Source organism: Lampetra fluviatilis, chromosome 25 (assembly GCF_964198595.1).
Source record: "Lampetra fluviatilis chromosome 25, kcLamFluv1.1, whole genome shotgun sequence".
Classification (NCBI taxonomy): Eukaryota; Metazoa; Chordata; class Hyperoartia; order Petromyzontiformes; family Petromyzontidae; genus Lampetra; species Lampetra fluviatilis.
In genome coordinates, this window is record NC_136299.1 from 8,927,482 (window position 1) to 8,953,059 (window position 25,578).

A 25,578-nucleotide genomic window follows, 5' to 3' on the forward strand; every position below is an offset into this window, starting at 1 on the left:
CGCGCGCTTGTGGAAAGAACGGATGGATGGACGGGTGTTCGACTCTCACGCTAATGAAATCCGTCAACTCCGCGTGGCCTCCGCCGTTGTTTCAGATTCCGCGAGACGCGCGCGAGACGCGCTCGCCGCACGCGGCACCCGGGGAGGAGGGGGGGGGAGTCTCAATTAAATATAAAAATGAACTATCCCTAAATATTTAATGATGCGTGAATATTATAGATGCAAAATCGTTCATAAATCCGTTCATCTTCAGGCGCCCCCGTTCGCAGTTTGAAGTCGTTTCCTGTGACTGCGAGGTTAATGGCACGGAATGTATTTAATTAGAATCATCCGAAGTTATCGTTATTGTTGTCGTTGGCTCGGCGGTAGAGAGCCGCTCCTCGCAACCCCAATGTTGCTCATTCAAGCCCTTGTTGATGGGGGTCGCGTCGGGGATGAGGGCGGAGGTTTGGAGCGTCCATGACTGGATCAGATTTAACTCGCCACTGATGTGAGCCGTGGTCGGGTAAATTGATCTCAAGTTCGGAGGTCAGGGGGTGCACTGCGCTAACCACTGCGCCACCGTTCCCCCCTCCAAATTTAGAGTGCGATCCATTTAAAGATAAAAAATCGCCAGTTCACCGTCACCGATTCAAGCGAAGACCGACTCGGGCTGCTGATGAGACACTGCGTGGCGAAACCGGACCAAAGCGGTTTGCTCGTCTTGATTCAACGCTGCTGCAATTGGGCACTCACAAAACGCCGTGTGTGCGGTTGATGGGATGTGTAAACAAACACTTTGATTTGTGTTGTCACGTGCAGACGGACACGTGAATGAGACATTGTCTGCTCATCTGTTGTCAGTATGCGACCGATTTCGTACGACCCAATCGTACTGCCTTCTCGACGGCCGATTGAGTGCTAGAAAAGCGATGGTACGCACGGCGCAGAGAGCGGTTACGATGTTTAACGAGTTGTATTGAGATTGATAGCAGGTGCGTGGTCGAGAGGGCTTAGCAGGTCACGTATTTATTTATAGCAGGGCTGGGGAACCTTTTTTCTGCCAAGGGCCATTTGGATATTTATATAACATCTTTCGCGGGCCATACAAAATGATCAACTTAAATATTTTGCCCGTTATATTTGGTCAAACATTGAATTAACTCGCCCCTAATGCGATGGGCTGGAACTGCTTCTCTTTGGTGAGGCGTGTGATGTTAGCTGGTATTGATGATGTTGCTGCTACTCGCAACTGCTTTTCCAGGTTTGCTCCGAGATTTATTGAATTTCGAGTCCCGCCTGCGGTTGCCTTGGCAGGGCCACACCAAATGATTTCGCGAGACTTATACGGCCCGCGGGCCGGACGTTCCCCACCCCTGATTTAAAGTATTTAAATGGCGCATCTGTAAATGGATCACTCTGTTCTATTTAATTTTCAAAAGACATCGCAGTGATTGTAAAACAACGTTTACGCGATGATGACGTATTGGATTGTACTCAAATATGTGGCCATGATGATGATGATCATGATGATGGCATCATCATCATTGCAGTCAATTATACTGGTAGGAACCTCCTGGTTACACCAGCCCACAGGGGATTATTGTGTCCGTCGTGCAGGGAGGGGCTGGGTGGGGAGGGGCTGGGTGGGGAGGGTGGGGCTGGGTGGGGAGGGGAGGGTGGGGAGCGGCTGGGTAGGGAGGGTGGGGAGAGGCTGGGTGGGGAGGGTGAGGAGGGGCTGGGTGGGGAGGGTGGGGCTGGGTGAGGGGTGGGAGGGGTGGGGCTGGGTGGGGAGGGGCTGGTCACCCCGTGGTGCCCTTATAAAACTCAAAGTTTAACCTACTCATGCCGGCTTGTGCCCGCCCTCACAGTCGGGCATATTTGCGGAATACACCACGCCGCTGTTGACCCTGGCCATTGACCGAGCAACCCGACATTCCTACCAGCTCCCTCCGCAGGAATGTGTTAGTTTCACCATCATTACTCTGGTGACATCATCACTATCAGCACAAATCACCATCATCATGCCATTATCATCATGAGATGCGGTATCAGTTTCATCGATATAATCTATAACTCCAATAGCCATCGTCATCAAGTAATATTCATGTCACCATGATCATTATGTACTTTTCATATCATGTATTTTTCATACCATCATCATGTAGTGTACATATCATCGTCATCACGTACTGTTCATATAATCGTCATCATTACACTCATAATGATAAATGATTTTATTCCCGAATCATTCACGGCTATTTACTATAATCATCCATTGCAATTCTAGATTAATTCCCTGGAGTCGTTCAATGTCACGATGTCCAAAGATGCTGTCGTTCACGAGACTTTCCCATTCCCTGGACGCTCGCCATCATTCCCCTCTCATTCATTGCTATCGAGCCCAGGGTCAGTGATGCACTGGGGATCCCTGTCGACTCGTTCTACATCGTTCTGTTAGTCACTCGGACTCCACCATCTCCACCACCACCTCCACCACCTCAACCACCATCTCCACCACCAACCCAACCACCACCTCCACCACCACCACCTCCACCACCACCACCTCCACCACCACCACCTCCACCACCTTCACCACCTCCACATCAACCACCACCTCCACCACCAACCCAACCACCACCACCACCACCACCATCACCTCCACCACCACCACCTCCACCATCACCTCCATCACCTCCACCACCACCACCTCTACTAGCACTTCCACCATCACCTCCACTAACACCTCCACCACCACCTCCACCATCACCTCCATCACCTCCACCACCACCTCCTCTACTAGCACTTCCACCATCACCACCACCACCTCCACTAACACCTCCACCACCTCCACCACCTCCACCACCACCACCACCTCCAAAGATCCCCCCCGTACAGCCTAAACAGACTGTTGGGGCAGGTACCGCTAGCGAGCAGCAACCTATGAAGGCCGATACGCTCCACGAGGGGGTGGGGGCGGCCAGTGCCACGCCGGGCCGCCTTTGTCTCCCTAGTGGCGATGTTTGCTGCACACCGCACCAGCTACTCATTTGAGGCCGAGTCGACCTAGGGGAGGAGGCCCAGGACCGGTTTGGATCATCGTCATCGGCGGTTGTGAGCGCGAAATCGGATTCGGGTCGCCGGGTTCGTGGCGTGGCTCAGGTCGCTAACCGCTACCGCCGCCACCACCACCACCACCGCCACCACCACCACCATCGCCACCACCACCACCACCACCGCCACCACCATCGCCACCACCGCCACCACCACCGCCACCACCACCACCACTGCCACCACCGCCAGCCTCTCCTCCACCGCTGCGGTAGCCCCGATCGCGGCGCCGCTGGGCGGTGGCGCAGTGCGAGTGGTAGCCGCTGTCCCGGTACCGCGGCGTCTCCGGGAATCGCCACTCGCCGGCGTCGCCGGGGTCGCTGGGGTCACCGGGGTCGCCGGGGTCGTTGGGGAAGTGGAGATTAGGAGAGACGGTGGCTTCTGGGAGGAAGATGATGGTGCTGATGGTGCTGGTGGTGATGGTGGGGATTGTGGGGATGGTGGTCATTGTGGGATTGATGGTAGTGGGGATTATAGTGGTGGGGGTGATGGTGGTGGAGATTATGGTGGTCGTGGTGGCAAGGATACTGGTGATAGTAGTGGTGATAGTAGTGTTGGTCAGAGTGGTGTTGGTTTTGGTGGGAATTATGGTGGCGACGGTGGTGGTGATGACGGTAGCGGTGGTGGGGATGGTGGTGCTGATGGTGGTGGTGGTGATGGGGGAGCGATGTTCGTCCAAGCTGCGGCTCCTGGGTCGTGAGGTCCGGCCAACAAGAGGAGGATACGCCAAAGATGACGTGCACAAACCCTGTGGCCACGAGAGGATGGGGAGAGATCAGGTGGATGATGATGATGATCATGACGAGGGTTGTGATGGTCGTGGTGAATATGATGGAGGTTATCATTATGATGGTAGTGATAGTGCTGATGATGATGAACAAATCTCCTTTGTTCAATGAACAATGGGCATTAGGGTTGCAGAGGTCCACTCTTCCAGACAGTGAATGAGTGGGCGAATCTGTGTGTGAGCAGTTGAGCGAGTGAGTGAGTGGGCCAGCAAACAAGCAAGCGGATGGGTTGGTGATTGAGTGGGTGGGTGGGTGAGTGGGTGGGTGAGTGGGTGGGTGGGTGAGCGAGCGAGCGAGCGAGCGAGCGGGTGGATGGATGAGTAAGAGAGCGAACGAGTGAGTGAGTGATTAAGCGGCTGAGTAAGTGAGCCAGCGAGTGGACGAGTGAGTGAGCAAGTAAGCAGCTGAGTGAGTGTTCGAATATGTGAGTGAGTGAGTAATCGGGTGTCAGTGAAGTGAGTAATTGAGTGAGTGAGTATGTAAATGCGAAAGTGAGTGGGTGAGTAAGTGAGTGACTCGGTGAGTGGTTGGGTGAGTTTGCGGGGTGAAATCGTGAGTGAGTGATTGGGTGAATGGGCGTGTAAATGAATGAGTGGGTGAGTGACTGAGTAAGTTGGATTGTACGTGAATAATTGGTTTAGTGAGTGAGTGGATGAATGAGCGAGTGGGTGAGTGAATGGCCAAGTGGTTGAACGAGTAGGTGAGTGAGTGAGTCAGTGAGCAAGTGGTTGAGTGAATGAATGAGTGAGCGAGCGAGTGAGTGAGTAAGCGAGTGTGTGAGTGGGTGAGTAAGCCAGCCAGCAAGCGGATGGGTTGGTGATTGAGGGGGTGGGTGCGGTGTTGGGTAAGTGGGTGAGCGAGCGAGCAGGTGGGTGGATGAGTAAGCAAATGAACGAGCGAGCGAGCGGCTGAGTGAGCGAGCGAGTGACTGAGTGAGCGAGCGAGCGACTGAGTGAGCGAGTGAGCGAGCGAGCGAGTGAGTGAGCGAGTGAGCAATCAGCTGAGTGAGCGAGCGAGCAAGCGAGCGACTGAGTGAGCGAGCGAGTGAGCGAGTGAGCAATCAGCTGAGTGAGCGAGCGAGCAGTCGGCACCTGCAAGCTGTGTCTCCGGGCTGTCGTGCCTTCCACACAGGGGCGCTTGTGTGACGTCTCCTGCACGACTACAAACAAAACGAGACCAGCTATACTTCACCATGAATCAACAACACATGTCTGGCATAGGCCGGGTCGAGGCATGGATTCAGCATCGTGATCATCAACAGAAGCAGTGGTCTTTTTCTATCAACTGCTATGTTGATGACTTTCTGTCCCACTCTCACATATTTTGGATCGAATCATCATCGATCAGCTTCAGCACCAATAGCTATAATCATCATCAGCTGCAGTAGCAATAGCTACAATCATCATTGTCACCCTCATCATCATCAGCTGCAACACCAATAGCTACAATCATTCTAGATTTGAAGTTTTCGTGACTGCGAGGGTCCATACTTTTAGTTTTTTTTCGGTAAAGTCACGAAGGTAAAAAATAAAATAAAAATAAATTAAATCACGACGTTTCGGAGGCAACACAAGCTTCCATCTTCAGGTGGCACCGTCACAGCAAAATTGCTGTATCAAGTGTTGCCTCCGAAACGTCGTGATTTATTTTTATTTTTTACCTACGTGACTTTACCGAAAAAACCAAAGAGGAGCTACAATCATCATTTTCATCATCATCATCATCAGCACCCATAGCTACAATCATCATTGTCATCATCATCATCAGCTTCAGCACCCATAGCTACAATCATCATTGTCATCATCACTATCAGCACCCATAGCTACAATCATCATTGTCATAATCACCATCATCATCAGCACCCATAGCTACAATCATCATTGTCATCATCATCATCATCAGCACCCATAGCTACAATCATCATTGTCATCATCACTATCATCATCAGCTTCAGCACCCATAGCTACAATCATCATTGTCATCATCACTATCAGCACCCATAGCTACAATCATCATTGTCATCATCACCATCATCATCAGCTTCAGCACCTATAGCTACAATCATCATTGTCATCATCACCATCATCATCAGCACCCATAGCTACAATCATCATTGTCATCATCATCACCATCAACTGCAACAGTGTCAGCAGCAACAACTATAATCATCATCGCCATCAATAGCAGTAATAGCAACATCAGCCATTATCTATCTACTGCTGGATTAATCTCCCCATCCTCCCCCCCCACCTTGTGAACGTGCGCGTCTGAGCGTGACCCCGCGTGGACCCCGAGGCGGCTCCTCTGCAGCCGCCCACGAGATGAAACACAAACAGACGCCACGCGGCAACACACAACGGAGGCAATGAACGACCAAGCCGAATTATTAAAAATCAACAGCGGCGTTATATTAATTCCGTCCGGTTATTTTTCGTTGTTGTTGTCATTGTCGCCGTCGTCGATCGAGGCATCTCGGTGGTGCTCACATCTCGCGGTTTTACAAGCCCCATGAAAAGAGCCAGCGGGTGGGAAATTCCACGTTACCATGGCGGAGAACGTCGCTCCAAAGTGGCACTCGTTTTATCGCCTCCACCCCCACCCCCCCCCCGGAGGGACATTCGATTGCACATTCACGTGGCGCGAGCGAGTATCATCTCTCTCCGTCCACAGAAGGGAACACTCAACGCTGACTTCCACGCAAAGTGGTAGGTGCTTTATCGACCCCCGAAAGGATGATGGGCCGCCGAGTCAAAAAAAAGTGTCTTTCTTTTTTCTTCTTGGTTCTTTCGGTAAAGTCACGCAGAAGGGAAGTAATAAAATAACAAAAATAATTATTTTATTATTTTTATTTTTGTTATTTTATTACTTCCCTTCTGCGTGACTTTACCGAAAGAACCAAGAAGATGAATCCCTGCAGTCACGAAAGCTTTAAATCGAAAAGTGTCTTTCTATCTTTCTTTGCTCAAAACAAAATTCTCCGCTCAGGGCACAGGTGCAAGCAATCGAGCGGCCGGGATGGCATGCCTGGGGAGAACGCCAGGACGCCGCTCGCGTCTTTTATAGCGCACACCTGGCAGAGGTGGGGGGGGGGGGGCAAAACGTGTGAGACACATCACCGCGCTATGCTCGCTATTCTCGCTATTCGGCGATTCAAGCCAGAGCGCAGCACGCGGAACCGCTCACCGCCTGCACGCCACCCGCCACTCGCCCCCCTGCTGCGGAATCGATTCGTGAATTGTTGTTGTTGTAGTCGTTGTTGTAGTCGTTGTTGTTGTCGTTGTTGTTGTCGTTGTTGTTGTCGTTATCGTTATGAGTGCATCGGGGGCGACTGGCGCCTCGCGATCGGAATGTTGCGAGTTCAAGACCCGGTTTGTGGGGTGGTGTGGGGGGAGGGAGTGGTGGGGGGAGGAGGGGGTGGAGGGGGGGTGGGGGAGGAGGGGGGGTGGGGGGGGGGAGGACGGGGTGTGGGGGAGGAGGGAGGGGGGTGGGGGAGGAGGAGGGGGGGTAGGTGGAGGGGTGGGGGAGGAGGACGGGGTGGGGGGAGGAGGAGGGGGTGTGGGGGAGGAGGAGGGGGGTGGGGGAGGAGGGGGGGTGGGGGGGGGGGGAGGAGGGGGGAGGAGGAGGGGGGGTAGGTGGAGGGGTAGGGGGAGGAGGAGGGGGAAGAGGAGGGGGAGGGGGGGGGAGGTGGAGGGGGGGGTTGGGGGAGGGTGTTGACTGCGCAATCATACCGACGGAGTGACGTCACAATCGGTCCTGGGGCCCCAGTGACCGACTGACCGGCGTGGTGAAGTATGGTCAAGGAACCCCAGTGAAGGACGTGGCGTGGAGATGAAGCCTTCATCCATCCGCCAGTCGGTTTATAAAGTGCCTATGCTGTGCGTGCATGTGTGCACGTGTGTGTGCACGTGTGTGTGCACGTGTGTGTGTGCGTGCGTGTGTGTGTTGCACGTGTGTGTGCACGTGTGCGTGTGTGCGTGCGTGTGTGTGCACGTGTGTGTGTGCGTGCGTGTGTGTGCACGTGTGTGTGTGCGTGCGTGTGCGCGTGTGCGTGTGTCACGGTTGACGTTGGTGTGAGCGGTGGTGCATCGGTTAGCGCGCTGTGCTACAAACTCGGCGACCGAGGTTCGATTCCCACTGATGGCCACCAACATCAGTGATAGCGATTATTAGAACCGGTCCTGGGCCTCCCCTAGATCGACTCGGCCTCAAATGAGTACCTGGTGCGGTGTGTAAACATCGCCACTTGGGAGACAAAGGCGGCCGGGTGTGGTGCTGGCCACCCACCCCCTCGTGTACCCTCCTGGCCTCCATAGGGTCCTACTCACTAACAGCACTTGCCCCAACAGTCTGTTAAGGCTATAGGGGTTGGGGGGGGACCTTTGTCTCTGTCATCACCTTGAGTCTCGTCTTGTCCGACGTCCCCCGCTCCTCCTCCGAGGGGGTCCCCACCGTCCCCTCGCTGCTGCCGCTGCTGCTGCCGCTGCTGGTGCTGCTGGTGCTGGTGCTGCTGGACCCCCTGCGGTCTGGCGGGGTCAAGGTCGGCGCTGGGGGGCTCCGTGGGGCTCGGGTCGGGGTAGTCGCTGATGAAGCATTCTCGGTAGGGGAGGACGTCTGCAATCGGGGGGAGACGGAGCAAGCCATTGGACCCCCCCACTAGGGGAGACTGAGCAAGCCATTGGACCCCCTACTAGGGGGGATACGGAGCAAGCCATTGTACCCCCTCAGCGATTTTACCTTTATTTGCAAATTCTATCTCTAGCCCCGCCCACTTACCCACCTCAAACCTATAACACATTCCTGCGGAGGGAGCTGGTAGGAACGTTGGGTTGCTCGGTCAACGGCCAGGGTCAACGGCGGCGTGGTGTATTCCGCAAATATGCCCGACTGTGAGGGCGGGCACAAGCCGGCGTGAGTAGGTTAAACGTTGAGTTTTATAAGGGCACCACGGGGTGACCAGCCCCTCCCCACCCAGCCCCCACCCAGCCCCGCTCCCCACCCAGCCCCACCCTCCCCACCCAGCCCCTCCCCACGCAGCCCCTCCCCACCCTCCCCTCCCCACCCAGCCCCACCCTCCCCAGCCCAGCCCCACCCTCCCCACCCAGCCCCTCCCCACCTTCCCCACCCAGCCCTTCCCCACCCTCGCCTCCCCACCCAGCCCCTCCCTCCCTACCCAGCCCCTCCCTGCACGACGGACGGACACAATAATCCCCTGTGGGCTGGTGTAACCAGGAGGTTCCTACCAGTATAACCTTTGGCTGCGGTAGCTCTCTCGCCATATTTCTCCCTGCCTCAGCAGTCTGCCTGTTCTATTTTTCCCCCTGAAGATGATTGCTTGTGTTGCGATCGAAACGTCGTTGTTTTATTATTTTTCTATCTACGTGACCCAAAGAATCATCTTATATATGCACAAACATGTTGATGGGCCACTTAAAATCGAGATTTGTGGACCTTGAAATGAAAAATCTCGGATTTTCAGATTTTTCCTGTTGTGTGTATCATCCTAAAAGCTACCTGTGCACCACATTTCAGCTTTCTACCTTGTCGGCAAGTCCCCTAGATGTCTTCAAGACACACAGATGAAGGTTTTAATTTGTATAAATTCTGAACAACGTGACCACCGATTAGGCGAGTCGCCGTCTGTGTCAAACAGATCACCCCCCCCGCCTCCCTCCCTCCCTCCGCGTGGCGCTCACGCCTTGAGAACAGTCGGCGGCGATGCCAAACGCGCGCAATTGACTTGTGATCATTATCACCACCATCACGAATTACCAGCGACGAGTCTCAAGAGGCTCATTCGCACGCGGGCTCCTGCCTTGGGGATCTTTGGCAAAATTCTGGAGGGAGGTGGTGGGGGGAGGGTCAGTCAGTCCGCGCGTCCGTCGCTCCGATCCACCCACCCTGCTCCCGCGCCCGCATCCTCGCTAGCAGCGGCTGCAGCTGCACGTGCAGCTGGTGGCAGCGGCGCACGTGGTGCAGCAGGCTGCTCGCGTGCTGCGGGTGTGCGGTGCGCAGCGTCAGGCGACCGCCCGCGGACGCCCGGCCCTCGAGGCGGACCTCGAACCGTGAACCCTGCGGGGGGAGGGGGGGGGGGGCAGGTAGAGGAGGGGGGGGGGGCAGGAGGTGCTGTACACTTGTGTGTGTGTGTAGGTTGAACTTCTTTCGCGCCGTACGTAGCCCACCGTGTTAATCGCAGGTGCGGGGGAAGGTGGCGGGCAGTGGACAGAAGAATAATAATAAGAAGACGTCACAGTCGTCATCATCATCTCTCTGTGTGTCTCAATCGGCTCAAGCCTCCACGTGACTCCCGTGTGTGCCCCCCCCCCCCACTCTGAGTCCCCCCCCCCCTCCCCCTCCCCCTCTCCTCCTTGCCCACTGTGAGAACAGGAGACACTGCTCCTCCTGATGAAAAATAAGGATAGGTTTGATAATTGTTTTTTTACCCTTCTATCTGGCAACAAAACTGACACCTTTTTTACAAGGAGTCATGTTTGCATAGACCACAATACCTGCAGCCATAATGCAAACAAAAAACACAACTCTGATAATTGTTTTGTTTGCATTATGACTGCAGGTATCGTGGTCTATGCAAACATGACTCCTTGTAAAAAAAGGTGTCAGTTTTGTTGCCAGAAAAAAGGGTAAAAAACCAATTATCATATTTTTTACTGGCAAATGAGGTTCCAATGGTGTAAAGGATAGGTTTTTTTTACCCTTTCTGGCAATAAAACAGGGCATGCATAATGTTCGTTGATTACCATGTGAATAACTCAAGCGGAAATGGACACCCATTGTAATTTATTTGCATTCATTAATCCCCCCCCCTCACTTCACACGTGAAGGGCTCAAAAGTGACGTCATCGCGTCTACCCACTCTATTTAAGGAACTAAACGGGAGGATTTCTCCACAAATCTGGCTATCCACCTGATGAAGCTGGTTGTAATTACTGGCGAAACGTCGTACTCGGATTGTAAATGTTGTGGCTTTGCTCTCCAACACACTGGTGTGCTGTACTAGTAAATAATTGGCACGTTCTGTTTTAAACCTCACTAATCATATTGTCTGTGTCTGGTGGTGGCGGGTTTAACGACGCATTCATATTTACGCGATCTCACCCAAAACACCGATATTATGAATAAAACAGGCGTTAAGATGTTCAAACACCAAATAGAAACGTTTTGCAAGGCGTCAAGTCTGCATTGACGACACAAAGTACTTGTGATGAACATACAAACAAAACAAGCTCTGATAATAATACCATATTGTCTTTGAAATTGAATGGCCGACACCGGACAACTTTCTTTAGGGCCTAGTCTCACGCTCTCTCTCTCAACTCTCACTTTCCATTCTCTCTCCCTCCTCTCTCACCTCGTGCCCCCCCCCCCCCCTCTCTCACCTGCACCCCCTCTCTCACCTGCGCCCCCTCTCTCACCTGTGCCCTCCTCTCTCTCCCCCCTCTCTCACCTGTGCCACCCTCTCTCTCCCCCCTCTCTCACCTGCGCCCCCTCTCTCACCTGTGCCCTCCTCTCTCTCCCCCCTCTCTCACCTGCGCCCCCTCTCTCACCTGTGCCCTCCTCTCTCACCTGCGCCGATATCTTCCCGATGTTCGTCCACGGCACCGCGTAGAGAAATTCCCCCTGGTGCTTCCCCGGTCCCTGAGAGAGAGGAGAGTGAGGGAGAGTGCGAGGGAGAGGGGGCAAGATATTTATATACCGTGGCTATTAAAGTTCCCATTCACAGGCGTTCGTCACTCCACTGCTGGATGAAGGCCGTCATGCTCAAGGGGGGTTGTTTTGACCATACTTCACCACAGTGCTCACCGCTGATGATTGTGTGAAGGATGTGGAACCCGGGACCAGTTCAAATTGTCCAGGTGATCGGTGGGGTGAGTGATGTGGCGAGCGATGTGGCAAGCGATGTGCTGAGTGTATCACCACTCACCTGAAAAATCTGAAGTCCGTCGAACGATACTCCTAGAATGAGTTCCCGGTCCACGTGTTTATCCTGCGGAGACGGTCAACTCATTCGTTGTTTCAGTCGCTCACTTCACTCCTTTCTCCTGAATCATTCAGTTCACTCTCACCTACACACTCTTCAACTATAACTCATTCACTCATCCAACCACCCACTCACTCACGTACTCTTTAACTTACTCACCCACTCACCTACTCTATTACTTACTCATCCACTCACTTACCAACTCTCCCACTCATTCAATCACTCATCAACTCTCCCACTCATTTAATCACTCATCAACTCTCTCACTCATTCAATCACTCACTTACCAACTCTCCCACTCATTCAATCACTCACTTACCAACTCTCTCACTCATTCATCCACGATGTTGATGATGATGACGATGGTGATGATGATGACGATGGTGATGATGATAATAATGATGATGACGATGTTGACAATGGTGACCATGGTGATGAAGACGACTATGAAGATGGTGATGTAGACGACGACGATGAAGATGATGATGGAGATGACATCCGGTGCACTCATCACGTGGAGCAGCAGCAGGTGGTAGCACGTGATGGGCACGTGATAACGATAGTGACGACGACGACAATGACGACGACGACGACGATGAAGACAATGATGACGGTGATGACGTGCGGTGCGCTCGTCACGTGGAGCAGCAGGTGGTAGCGCGTGACGGGGACGTCGTCGGCGAGCCGCGTGCACGCCTCGCGCACGAAGCGCAACAGCGCGCGGCCCCGCGCCAGCCCCGCCAGCTCGGCGTGGGCGCGCGGCGCGTGACGCAGCACGAAGCCGCGGCCCCGGCGGGACAGCACCTGGCACGCGCCCACATCGCCACCCATCGTCGTCATCGTCGTCGTCATCGTCGTCGTCATCATCGTCGTCATTGTCGTCGTCGTCATCGTCATCGTCGTCATCATCATCATCATCGTCATCATCATCATCATCGTCGTCGTCGTCGTCGTCGTCATCATCGTCGTCATCGTCGTCGTCGTCGTCATCGTCGTCGTCGTCGTCATCGTTGTCGTCGTCATCATCATCGTCGTCGTCGTCGTCGTCATCATCGTCGTCGTCGTCATCGTCGTCGTCATTGTCGTCGTCGTCGTCATCGTCGTCATCGTCATCATCGTCGTCACTGTCACCATCATCTACATTAATTCCTAGCACGTGCGACACCAGCTTCATCACCGCCACCATCAAAGACAAAGACCCCCCCCCTCCGTGTAGCCTGATCAGACTGTTGGGGCAAGTGCTGTTAGCGAGCACCTAGAAAGGCCGGAAACTTTCCCCACCCCTGCGTCTCCTTCTCCTCGCTGCGTACCCACGCGGGGAAGTAATCGCTGGGGTCGAAGTACTCCTCGTCGCCGTGGCGAGGAAGCAGCGGCGTCGGTTCCTCCTGGTCCCCACCTCGCCCCGTCGGGTCCCCGTGCGCCTCCTCCCGCGTCGTCTTCCTCGCGGCAGCCCCGGCCGGCCCCGTCGCGAGGTCCCCGAAGTCGCACTGCAGCGCGAGCGCGGCGAGCGAGAAGAAGGCCTCCTCCCTCCCCGCGCAGCGCGACGCGCGCACCTGGGCGCGCACCTGCGCGTAGTACCAGTGCCTCGAGACCGGGTCACTGGGGACGGGGAGCAGGGGGTGGGGGCGGTGCGGGGATACGGGAGGCACAACGCGCGCGCACCGCAGGTGAGAGACGCTCGTCACGATGACGGTGAAGCGGCCAGGTGGCTCCAGGGCACGGCGATCGGCTCGCGATGGGAAGGCCGCGAGGTCCAATTCTGGATGTCGACTCGGTCCCGCGTCTCCACGGCACGGCACGTGGGAGGGTGGGTGGGCAGCGCCACAGCGGCTCCGCGACACGTGTGTGCGTGTGTGCGTGTGTGTGCGTGCGTGCGTGCGTGTGTGTGTGCGTGCGTGCGTGTGTGCGTGTGCGTGTGTGTGCGCGTGTGTGTGCGGGTGTGTATGTGTGCGTGTGTGTGTGCGTGTGTGTATGTGTGCGTGTGCGCTCGCTCGCTAACTTGCCCCGATGGTTTGTTAAAGGCTGTACACGGGGTTCTCTGAACCGTTCCTGGGCCTCTTTTGGTGTCGTGGTTCGTGTTCTGCGCTACGAACCCGGCGACCCGAGTTCGATTCCCGCTCACGGCCAACACCCGGTGACGATTATCTCAACCGGTCCTGGGCCTCCCCTAGGTCGACTCAGCCTCAAATGCGCACCTGGTTACGGTGTGTAAACATCGCCACTAGGGAAGACAAAGGCGGCCGTGCGTGGGGCTGGCCACTCACCCCCTCGTGTGCCGTGCCTGCACTTCATAGGCACTCGCTAACACCACTTGCCCCGACAGTCTGTTAACGGCTCTAACGGGTGTGATCTTTGTGTGCGTGTAGGCAGCGGTAGTTTAGCAGGTAGCGCGCCGCACTACGAACCCGGCGACCCAAGTTTAAAACCCACTCAGGTCTCCCAACGTCAGTGACGACTTTTTGAATCGGTTTAAATGAGTCACCCGGTGCCGTGAGTAAGGCGGCCGGACGTGGTGCTGTCCACGCACCCTCATGAACACGTGTTGAACTTCTTTCGCACCATACGTAGCCAACCGCGCTAAATTGGAGGTGCGATACCATGGCCTTCATGGATGCTGCTCGCAAACAACACTTGCCCCCACGGTCTATTGAGGCTATACGGGGGGGGGGAGTGAACCTTTGTATGTGTGTCTGTACCGTGCACGCACCGGATGGCGCGGGCCAAGTCCACGTAGCACTGGGCTCGGAAGAAGACGGTGAGGGGGGGCCCACTCCTCCCGGCAGCCTGCGCCTGGGGCGGGGGGCGGGGGGCGGCAAGGGTTGGGGAGGAGTTTGAATGTTGGTGAGAGGTGAGGATTGGGGGAGGGTGAAGATGGGCGAGGTAAGGGTTGGGTCAGGGTCAGGGTTGGGTCAGGGTCAGGTCAGGGTTGGGTCAGGGTCAGAGTTGGGTCAGGGTTGGGGCAGGGTCAGGGTTGGGGCAGGGTCAGGGTTGGGGCAGGGTTGGGGCAGTGGTGGGGTCAGGGTTGGGTCAGGGTTGGGGCAGGGTCAGGGTTGGATCAGGGTCAGGGTTGGGGCAGGGTCAGGGGCAGGGTCAGAGTCAGGGCAGGGTCAGGGGCAGGGTTGGGGCAGGGTCAGGGGCAGTGGTGGGGTCAGGGTTGGGTCAGGGTTGGGGCAGGGTCAGGGTTGGGTCAGGGTCAGGGTTGGGGCAGGGTCAGGGGCAGGGTCAGAGTCGGGGCAGGGTCAGGGGCAGGGTTGGGGCAGGGGTGGGGCAGGGGCAGGGTTGGGTCAGGGTCAGGGTTGGGACAGGGTCAGTGTTGAGTCGCGTCTGCGAGTTAGGTTAATCTGCGTTAGGTTTCCCCCAAAAACACCACAAGAAGGGGGTGCACGTGCGGGTAGTGGGGGGGGGTCGTGGAGGGAGTCTGTGGATGTGCGGGGGCCGCGGGGGTATCCCCACACAAACCTGGGCCACCTCCCGGAGCCACTGCTTGGGGCAGTACTTTCCGAGTTTGCCCTGGGGCTCCATGAACACGTGCTCGTTCCCTGCAGCGCGCACACACACACGCACGCGCACGGGCACACGCGCGCATTGCACGTGTGTATAGAGGCACAGGCACCGGATAGCCTGCACATGCTTTTGGGGCAAGTGCTGCTAGCGAGCAGCGCCCATGCCAGCCGCAACCGCGCTCAGAGAGAGGGTGGGTGGCCAGTCTAAAACTACGCGCCGGTGAGGGCAACTCTTTTAAGTTCTACACTGCAACTCTCCAAGGCAGACATGTGGTCTGAGTTTGGGATGGGGTTTTCAAGGTGGGGAGAGGTGGTGGGGGGGGTCAGAGGGGGGAGGGGGGGTGCGGGGGGAAGAGACAATGTGCACGAGAGAGTGAGTGTGTTCTTAATTTTGGAGCTTTCGTGACTGCAGGAATTATTCTTTGGTTCTTTATCTTTAGACGTGACTTAACCGAAAGAACCAAAGAATAAGAGTGAGTGTGTGTTAGGGCGTTGGAGTTTGATGGGCTAGAGAAGATATGGACTAATGCGGTACAGAAGGATTGTAGAGCTGAGTGGACTTTCCCATAACCGGTACCAGCAGTGTCAAGATCGGCCTCTGTGAAAGAGGCTCCTCATGGAGGAGTTGGAGGCTGTCGCCCTCCAACAACAACAGAGAGGGGAGGAGTGACGCTCACAACAGCGAGCAGAGCTCCGGGCGGCTAAAACACGGAAAGTTGGGGAGCAGAGCTGGTGCATCTGCCAGTCGTCTCAGTCAGTCAACCCACGGCACCTGGTTGTGTGTTCCGTGACCTCCTGCCAGTGGGCCTTCGACACTTCAGGTGGCCGCTAGCATGGCACGATCGCTCTGGTGACATCACCGCCACTTGGTGGTGGTTGTTGTTGTTGAGTGGAGTGTGAGAGTGTAGTGTGAGAGTTTAGTGAGTGAATGCGAGTAAGAGTGTCGTGAGTGTGAGAGAGTCAGCGTGCAAGGGTGAACGTACGAGCGTGTGAATGAGCGAGTGAATGAGTGTCAGTGAGTTTTCATGCATGTGCGTGTGACTGAGAGGGTGTGGTAGGTGTGAGTGCTAGTGTGTGTGGTGTCGTGGTTAGTACGCAACGCTATGAACCTGGTGATTCGAGTTGGATTCCTGCACACGGCCGCCAACACCAGTGACGATTATCTCAACCGGTCCTGGGACCTCCCCTAGGTCGACTCAGCCTCAAATGAGTACCTGGTGCGGTGTGTAAACATCACCACTGGGGAGGCAAAGGCGGCCGGGCGTGGTGCTGGCCACCCACGCCTCGTGTCCCGTGCCGGCCTTCATAGGGGCTCGCTAACAGCAATTGCCCCAAAAGTATGTTTAGGAATATACGGGGGATCATTGTCTTTGTGTGAATAAGTAGGTGTGAGTGTGTGTGTGAGAGTAAGGAGTGTGTGTGAAAGAAAACCTGTGCGTATGACGAAGTGCATGTGAGTGTAGGAGTGGGTGTTAAACTATCGCAGAATTAGGCTATATTGAGGGTGTAACCATGCAGGGTGTGGGTGTAAACACGTGGAGTGCAGGGCACGAGTCACAGTGCAGGGTGTGTGGGTGTGAACACAGCGAGTGCAGGGCACGAGTCACAGTGCAGTGTGTGTGGGTGTAAACACAGCGAGTGCAGGGCACGTGTGACAGTGCAGGGTGTGTGGGTGTAAACACAGCGAGTGCAGGGCACGTGTGACAGTGCAGGGTGTGTGGGTGTGAACACAGCGAGTGCAGGACACGTGTGACAGTGCAGGGTGTGTGGGTGTGAACACAGCGAGTGCAGGGCACGTGTGACAGTGCAGGGTGTGTGGGTGTAAACACAGCGAGTGCAGGGCACGTGTGACAGTGCAGGGTGTGTGGGTGTGAACACAGCGAGTGTAGGTCACGTGTGACAGTGCAGGGTGTGTGGGTGTGAACACAGCGAGTGCAGGACACGTGTGACAGTGCAGGGTGTGTGGGTGTGAACACAGCGAGTGTAGGTCACGTGTGACAGTGCAGGGTGCGTGGGTGTAAACACAGCGAGTGCAGGGCACGTGTGACAGTGCAGGGTGCGTGGGTGTAAACACAGCGAGTGCAGGACACGTGTCGCAGTGCAGGGTGTGTGGGTGTGAACACAGCGAGTGTAGGTCACGTGTGACAGTGCAGGGTGTGTGGGTGTAAACACAGCGAGTGTAGGTCACGTGTGACAGTGCAGGGTGCGTGGGTGTAAACACAGCGAGTGTAGGTCACGTGTGACAGTGCAGGGTGTGTGGGTGTGAACACAGCGAGTGCAGGGCACGTGTGACAGTGCAGGGTGTGTGGGTGTGAACACAGCGAGTGCAGGACACGTGTCGCAGTGCAGGGTGTGTGGGTGTGAACACAGCGAGTGCAGGGCACGTGTGACAGTGCAGGGTGTGTGGGTGTGAACACAGCGAGTGCAGGGCACGTGTCGCAGTGCAGGGTGTGTGGGTGTGAACACAGCGAGTGCAGGGCACGTGTCGCAGTGCAGGGTGTGTGGGTGTGAACACAGCGAGTGCAGGGCACGTGTGACAGTGCAGGGTGTGTGGGTGTGAGCACAGCGAGTGCAGGGCACGTGTGACAGTGCAGGGTGTGTGGGTGTGAACACAGCGAGTGCAGGACACGTGTCGCAGTGCAGGGTGTGTGGGTGTGAACACAGCGAGTGCAGGGCACGTGTCGCAGTGCAGGGTGTGTGGGTGTGAACACAGCGAGTGCAGGGCACGTGTGACAGTGCAGGGTGTGTGGGTGTGAGCACAGCGAGTGCAGGGCACGTGTGACAGTGCAGGGTGTGTGGGTGTAAACACAGCGAGTGCAGGGCACGTGTCACAGTGCAGGGCGCTCACGGATTGAGATGCTGATTCCAAAAAACCTGGAATCTCGGACCCGCAGCAGCGTACACACCTGCGCCAGCAGCTCCTGCCCGGTCACACTCACCTGCGCCGCTCAGGGTCACGGGCCAGGTAACAAACAAAAAAGAAATCACAGCCGGTTAACGGTCACGGTCGCGGGTCAGAGAGCGAGTGGCGGAAGGGTCAGGGGTTCGCGCTCGTGGCGGAAGGGTCAGGGGTCGCGCTCGTGGTGGAAGGGTCAGGGTTCGCGCTCGTGGTGGAAGGGTCAGGGGTCGCGCTCGTGGCGGAAGGGTCAGGGGTCGCGCTCGTGGCGGAAGGGTCAGGGTTCGCGCTCGTGGTGGAAGGGTCAGGGGTCGCGCTCGTGGCGGAAGGGTCAGGGGTCGCGCTCGTGACCTCACCGCGGCGGCCAGCTCCAGCGCCCGCCCGTCAGGCAGCGCCACGCGCAGAGCGCAGAGAGGCGCCGATCCTCGTCGCCGCGACTTGGCCCCTGGCACGCAGCTCGCCGGGGTCGGCAGGGACATGGCGGGGTCTGGGGAGGGGTCGGATAAGGTGGGAGGAGGAGAGGGGCTAGGGAGAGAAACACACACACACACCGTCGCCGTCGTTGTCAGGTGTTTATGTTGAACATCTTTTTCGCCGTACGTAGCCAACCGCTGTGGTGGAAAGACAATAAATTTAACACAAAGAGCAGTTCTAAAGGAATTAGTTTTCAATGTAGATGATTTAAAAGTGCACAGCTCCTGTGGCTTCCTAATATCGGAAGGGAGAGCGTTCCAGACGGCCGCAGAAGCGCATCTGAAAGCGCGCTGACGCAGTGGCCACCGTCTTTGTTTGGTGGTCAGCCAAAAGTCGCTGCTTCGAGGATGACCAGAGTTCGCGCGATGGTTTATGCTCATCATCATCACCATCGTCGCCATCAACGCCATTGTCATCATCACCATCGTCGTCATTGTCGTCATCATCGTCGGCGAGTCTCCGTTGATGCGGGGGTTCATACGGCCCGGTGGATCGTAGCGGCAGAGCGAGCGGCTCACAATGGGAAAGGTCGCGAGGTCAAATCCCGGTTGGGCGGTTGACTCAGCCCATCACAGCTTTGGGAGGTGGGGTAAATAAAAGGAGCACCACGTTGTGGGGAAGTCGAACGGTAGATGTCCAAGAGAGACAATGGACTCGTCAACCGTCCACAATAGGGAATGGGGAATTTCCACCACGGGTTCAGCAGAGAGATGATCATTGCGTTCAATGGTCGTTTGAGTGGGAACTTCCTTCGACTTCCCTTGAAACAGTTCAACCCCCCTAACGCCAGTATGAGCCTTGGATTCTTCCAGTCAAAGTGAAGATTCTGATTCTGACATGGCTGCCTGGCTGGCTGGGAGGCTCAACGGGGACACACGGCGAGGCTCCTGCCACACAGAAGCCCCGCCCACCTTTACATAGCCACGCCCACATCTACTAAACCCCACCCACATCAACACTCGGTCCCATCGACACTAGGACCCATCAACACTCGGTCCCATCAACACTCGGACCCATCGACACTCGGACCCATCAACACTCGGACCCATCAACACTCGGTCTCGTCGACACTCGGACCCATCGACACTCGGACCCATCGACACTCGGTCCCATCGACACTCAGACCCATCAACACTCGGACCCATCAACACTCGGCTCCGTCATCACGTGGACCCATCAACACTCGGACCCATCAACACTCGGACCCATCAACACGAGGTCCGATGAACACTCGAACCCATCAACACTCGGACCCATCAACACTCGGCCCCATCAACACTCGGACCCATCAACACTCGGCTCCGTCATCACGTGGACCCATCAACACTCGGACCCATCAACACGAGGTCCGATGAACACTCGGACCCATCAACACTCGGCCCCATCAACACTCGGACCCATCAACACTCGGACCCATCAACACTCGGTCCCGTCGACACTCGGTCCCGTCGACACTCGGACCCATCAACACTCGGTCCCATCAACACTCGGACCCATCGACACTCGGACCCATCAACACTCGGACCCATCAACACTCGGTCCCATCAACACTCGGACCCATCGACACTCGGACCCATCAACACTCGAGCCGGTGAACATTCGGCTCCCTCTGCACCACCACCGTGTTCACACGCGCGTGACTCACCACCTGTGCGAGTTTTTCGCTGGGCACGGAGGCCCGCGTCTCTCGCTCTTCCCACCCACGCCGCGGTGTTAGCGAGCACCTATCACTGCATCACCTGCGCCATGACCACGTGGTTTGCGAGTCGCCCCCCACCCCTCCCCTCTCCTCTCCTCTCCTCCGTCGCCCCCGACTCACCTGTGGAACTTGAACCACCAAACGAACAAGTCGAGAGAGCGATTCACAGCGGTCCTCGTCGTCAGGACCAGGGATCAGCCCTTCTGAGCCTGCAGCGGGGGACGGGGAGGGAGGGACGGAGGGAGGGGGCGGGAGGGAGGGAGGAGGGGGTGGGAGGGGTGGAGGAGGGGGTGGGAGGGGTGGAGGGGGAGGGAGGGAGGGAGGAGGGGGTGGGAGGGAGGGATGGAGGAGGGGGTGGGGGGTGGGAGGGGAGGGAGGAGGGGGAGGGAGGAGAGGGAGGGAGGGAGTGGGTACGCATCTCAACCAGATAAAATGTCCACACCACGTACACGTGTCGCTCAGACTTTCATACTTTACCGTTTTGTAGCGCGGGGATGATGTCTCCTTTTCCTAAAAAAAAAATGAAATAAACGCTTGTGGCGGTAGTGGTGGTGGCGGCATCAGCAGCAACCCGCTTGTAAATATTACACTTACGACTGAGAGGCAGAGAGTGAGATGGGAGGTGGGGTGGGAGGGGTGGGTGTGGATGGGAGGGAGGGATCTTTCGGGTAGGTGGGAATTTTTTTGTAGAAATATGTGCCTCAACCGCTTTCACTTCTCCGATATGGCACTGCGAAATGTGTTTTGATTTATAAGATAATAACAAAAAAATTTCATATGTTAAAAAAAAACTCAACACATGCGTCAATAACACTGTGGGCTTTACAAAATACGTAAGAAAAGCGACATTTCTGGAAATGGTCCCTCTCTTTATGTGCTGTTATAGAAGGACCATTGTCCGAAACGTTGGCTATTATTATTTGTTCTCTTGAAGGCTACGGTGTGTGTTTACGAATGTGTGGAGTGTTGTTGTTGTTGTTGTTATTTGTGATTGTGCACCCACTGCCAACGCAGCAGCAGCAGCATCGCCAAAATTATTTTATTATTTTGTATGGCTTCGCGTAACTCACACAGCCACCAGAGGTCGTATTTGTGTAGGTACGTGTTTGTGTATGTGCGTATTTGTGTAGGTACGTGTTTGTGTATGTACGTATTTGTGTATGTACGTATTTGTGTATGTACGTATTTGTGTAGGTACGTATTTGTGTATGCATGTATTTGTGTAGGTACGTACTTGTGTAGGTACGTGTTTGTGTATGTACGTATTTGTGTATGTGCGTATTTGTGTATGTACGTATTTGTGTATGTACGTATTTGTGTAGGTACGTACTTGTGTAGGTACGTGTTTGTGTATGTACGTATTTGTGTATGTACGTATTTGTGTATGTACGTATTTGTGTAGGTACGTATTTGTGTAGGTACGTATTTGTGTATGTACGTGTTTGTGTATGTACGTATTTGTGTATGTACGTATTTGTGTATGTACGTATTTGTGTATGTACGTATTTGTGTAGGTACGTATTTGTGTATGCATGTATTTGTGTAGGTACGTATTTGTGTATGCATGTATTTGTGTATGTACGTATTTGTGTATGTGCGTATTTGTGTATGTACGTATTTGTGTATGTACGTATTTGTGTAGGTACGTACTTGTGTAGGTACGTGTTTGTGTATGTACGTATTTGTGTATGTACGTATTTGTGTAGGTACGTATTTGTGTAGGTACGTATTTGTGTATGTACGTGTTTGTGTATGTACGTATTTGTGTATGCGTGTATTTGTGTATGTACGTATTTGTGTATGTACGTATTTGTGTATGTACGTATTTGTGTATGTACGTATTTGTGTATGTACGTATTTGTGTATGCATGTTGAACATTTTCGCACGGTACGTAGCCAACCGTGATAATCGGAGGTGCGGGGGCAGGACAACACGCAACACCAAAACATTGAATTCATGAAGTGACCAAATTTGTGTCGCTCGGAATCCCTCCGCCACCCGACCCAGCCAAAACCAAGTTAAATTGTCACGTGGCGTGCACGAGTTTAACCACGCGGCCGAATTACCGAATTACTTTCGTCCCAGCTTCGCTCACCTGGTGAGCGGAAGAACAATTCTCAGATTTCAGAATACATGGACTCCTCGATTTACGAGCATTCGACTTACGAACTTTCAGAGATACGAACAAACCTGTTCGGACCGAGAGTCGTAAGTTCAACCGCCGCGCAATAGATGGCGGTGGTGGCATCTACATCTGCATAACGTGAAGAACCAGTGGCATCTACATCTGCAGAACATGTAGAACCAGTGACATCTACAGCTGCAGAACATTTAAAACCAGTTGCATATACATCTGCAGAACGTGAAGAACCAGTGGCATCTACATGAGATTAAACAACTTTTAAAGACATGCCCCGTGTTTAGTGTACACGCCGTACAACACGTTTGGAATCGACAAGAGTAAATTTGGACTTACGAACAAATCGACTTATGAACAGACCTCTGGAACCTACCTCGTTCGTAAGTAGAGGAGTCCCTAGATCAGAATTTTCATGTGGACTGGAGGAAGGTATGAATCTCTTTATCACAGATGTGCAGTCAGGGATTAGGGCTCAGCAAGGTTCATCAACAAAGAATACAATAAATGATATCAGGGTAAGATAGAGGAAAACCAAGCAGGTCACTTAAAAAAAAATCAACGTTTAATAAAGCGTGGAAGTACCGTGCAAAATGTCCTCTTGCAAACATTCTTACAGATCTGTCAACACCAAATGCCACATTTGGGCAAGGCAGCAAAACCACAACAAACAATAGTCCAAGACACAATAATAACCGAGTAAGTCAACATCGACGTCTCGATGTTGACTTACTCCTAGCGCCATCAGGTGGTCAATCAAGCTCCGGGAAGTCAGAACGACGTTGAGGAATTCACAATTCCGACATTCAAGGAGGAGGCTGTTTCATTTAACTTTGGTTTCGTGAATATTCCCCCGCTCATCTGTCCCCCTCCGGTGAGTGAGACGATCGAATCGAAATCGACGATTTGGTCAGATGCGCCACGGCAGCTAGGAGATGTTAACTACCTCGCCTGGTACGCAGGAGGTCCTGGGTTCGACCCCGACCCTGGCGCCTGCTGCTGTATATTTGGAGGTTGCGGTATCTCTCTCTCTCATCATCATCGCGGTGGCTAGGAGATGTTAACTCCCTCGCCTGGTATGCAGGAGGTCCTGGGTTCGACCCCGATCCTGACGCCTGCTGCTGTATATTTGGAGGTTGCGGTATCTCTCTTGCCGTGGTCGTGTGGACTTTTCTCCCCTCTACATTTTAGAATCGATGTCACCACGCGTTCAGGGTATTCGGCTGCTGTTATAAATGTCCACACCATGATAAGCCCACTTCGTTTGACTATCATTTGTGATAGCCAGATCGCTTCTGAACAGAACTATACAGCTCAGTGGGCATTAGCTGGTCAAATACAAAAACAATGTTAAGTTTAATATGTTATTCGTGTCGGGTGGTGGAGGTTTTCACAACACAAATTAGGAATTTGGCCAGAATCGTAACGTGGCCCATATCAAATGTCAATTTTAACACATCTAACATTGCCTGCGAAATCCTTCTCGTTAAAGCCACCACAATGAATATTTTAACAACGACGACGATAATGATGATGATGATACTAGTAATCGATTGCTTGATCGAATCGCGGGGGATGGAGGAGGGTAATTGTTGCATGGCTCTCTTCTCTCCCTCGTGCACCCTTCCTGCACACTTCACAAGCATCGCCTCCCCCTGGATCTCGCTCCCCCCACCTCTCTCTCTCTCTTCGCACGGCAGTGGTGGCACCGTGTGCTCTGATGCGTAAAATATGCACTGTGCGTGTGTGTGTGTCAGTGTGTGTGTCAGTGTGTGTGTGTGAGAGTGTCAGAAAGTATGTCTGTGTGTGTGAGAGTGTCAGAAAGTATGTCTGTGTGTGTGTGTTGGAGAGCGGTGGTGTAGCGGTTAATGCGCTGCGCCATGAACGCGGTCGACCGGAGTTCGATTCCCGCTCACGGCCAACACCGGTGACGATTATCTGAATCGGTCCTGGGCCTATTCCTAGGACGACTCAGCCTCAATTGAGTACCTGGTGCGATGTGTAAACATCGCCAATTTGAAAGACAAAGGCGGCCGGGCGTGGTGTTGGCCACCCACCCCCTCGCGTGCCGTGCCGGCTTTCACTAACAGCACTTGCCCCGACAGTCTGTTACAGGCTACACGGGGGATCTTTGTGTGTGTCTGTGTGGATTGCGTATGGAGCTCGCAGATCCTTGCAAAAATCTGGACACCGTTCCATCAGATGAGCTCTTGCTGGAAGGCGAGGGATGCTGCGTTGGCTGGGTCGTGTAGCCCGCATGCCCAGCCACCGCATGCCCAGCCACCGCATGCCCAGCCACCGCATGCCCAGCCACCGCATGCCCAGCCACCGCATGCCCAGCCACCGCATGCCCAGCCACCGCATGCCCAGCCACCGCATGCCCAGCCACCGCATGCCCAGCCACCGCATGCCCAGCCACCGCATGCCCAGCCACCGCATGCCCAGCCACCGCATGCCCAGCCACCGCATGCCCAGCCACCGCATGCCCAGCCACCGCATGCCCAGCCACCGCATGCCCAGCCACCGCATGCCCAGCCACCGCATGCCCAGCCACCGCATGCCCAGCCACCGCATGCCCAGCCACCGCATGCCCTCCCACCGCATGCCCTCCCACCGCATGCCCAGCCACCGCATGCCCAGCCACCGCATGCCCAGCCACCGCATGCCCAGCCACCGCATGCCCTCCCACCGCATGCCCAGCCACCGCATGCCCAGCCACGGCATGCCCAGCCACGGCATGCCCAGCCACCGCATGCCCAGCCACCGCATGCCCAGCCACCGCATGCCCAGCCACCGCATGCCCAGCCACCGCATGCCCAGCCACCGCATGCCCAGCCACGGCATGCCCAGCCACCGCATGCCCAGCCACCGCATGCCCAGCCACCGCATGCCCAGCCACCGCATGCCCTCCGACCGCATGCCCAGCCACCGCATGCCCAGCCACGGCATGCCCAGCCACGGCATGCCCAGCCACCGCATGCCCAGCCACCGCAT

At 55.1% G+C, this 25,578-nt stretch overlaps 1 protein-coding gene across 1 annotated transcript; it reads right to left on the bottom strand.

Annotated features, from left to right (window-relative positions):
* Nucleotides 1–631: 631 nt before the first annotated feature.
* Nucleotides 632–20,942, bottom strand: LOC144941620 (uncharacterized). The gene is made up of 16 exons (XM_078867939.1): nt 20,924–20,942; nt 20,567–20,655; nt 18,625–18,798; nt 18,226–18,311; nt 15,334–15,413; nt 14,582–14,664; nt 13,185–13,473; nt 12,514–12,678; nt 11,818–11,880; nt 11,460–11,531; nt 9,776–9,947; nt 8,274–8,489; nt 6,129–6,182; nt 4,970–5,037; nt 3,193–3,838; nt 632–666 (listed from the first exon to the last, which is right to left on the bottom strand). The coding sequence occupies exons 3-16, from the start codon at nt 18,750–18,752 to the stop codon at nt 632–634; spliced, it is 2,157 nt and encodes a 718-aa protein (XP_078724065.1). The 5' UTR covers nt 18,753–18,798; nt 20,567–20,655; nt 20,924–20,942.
* Nucleotides 20,943–25,578: the final 4,636 nt, after the last annotated feature.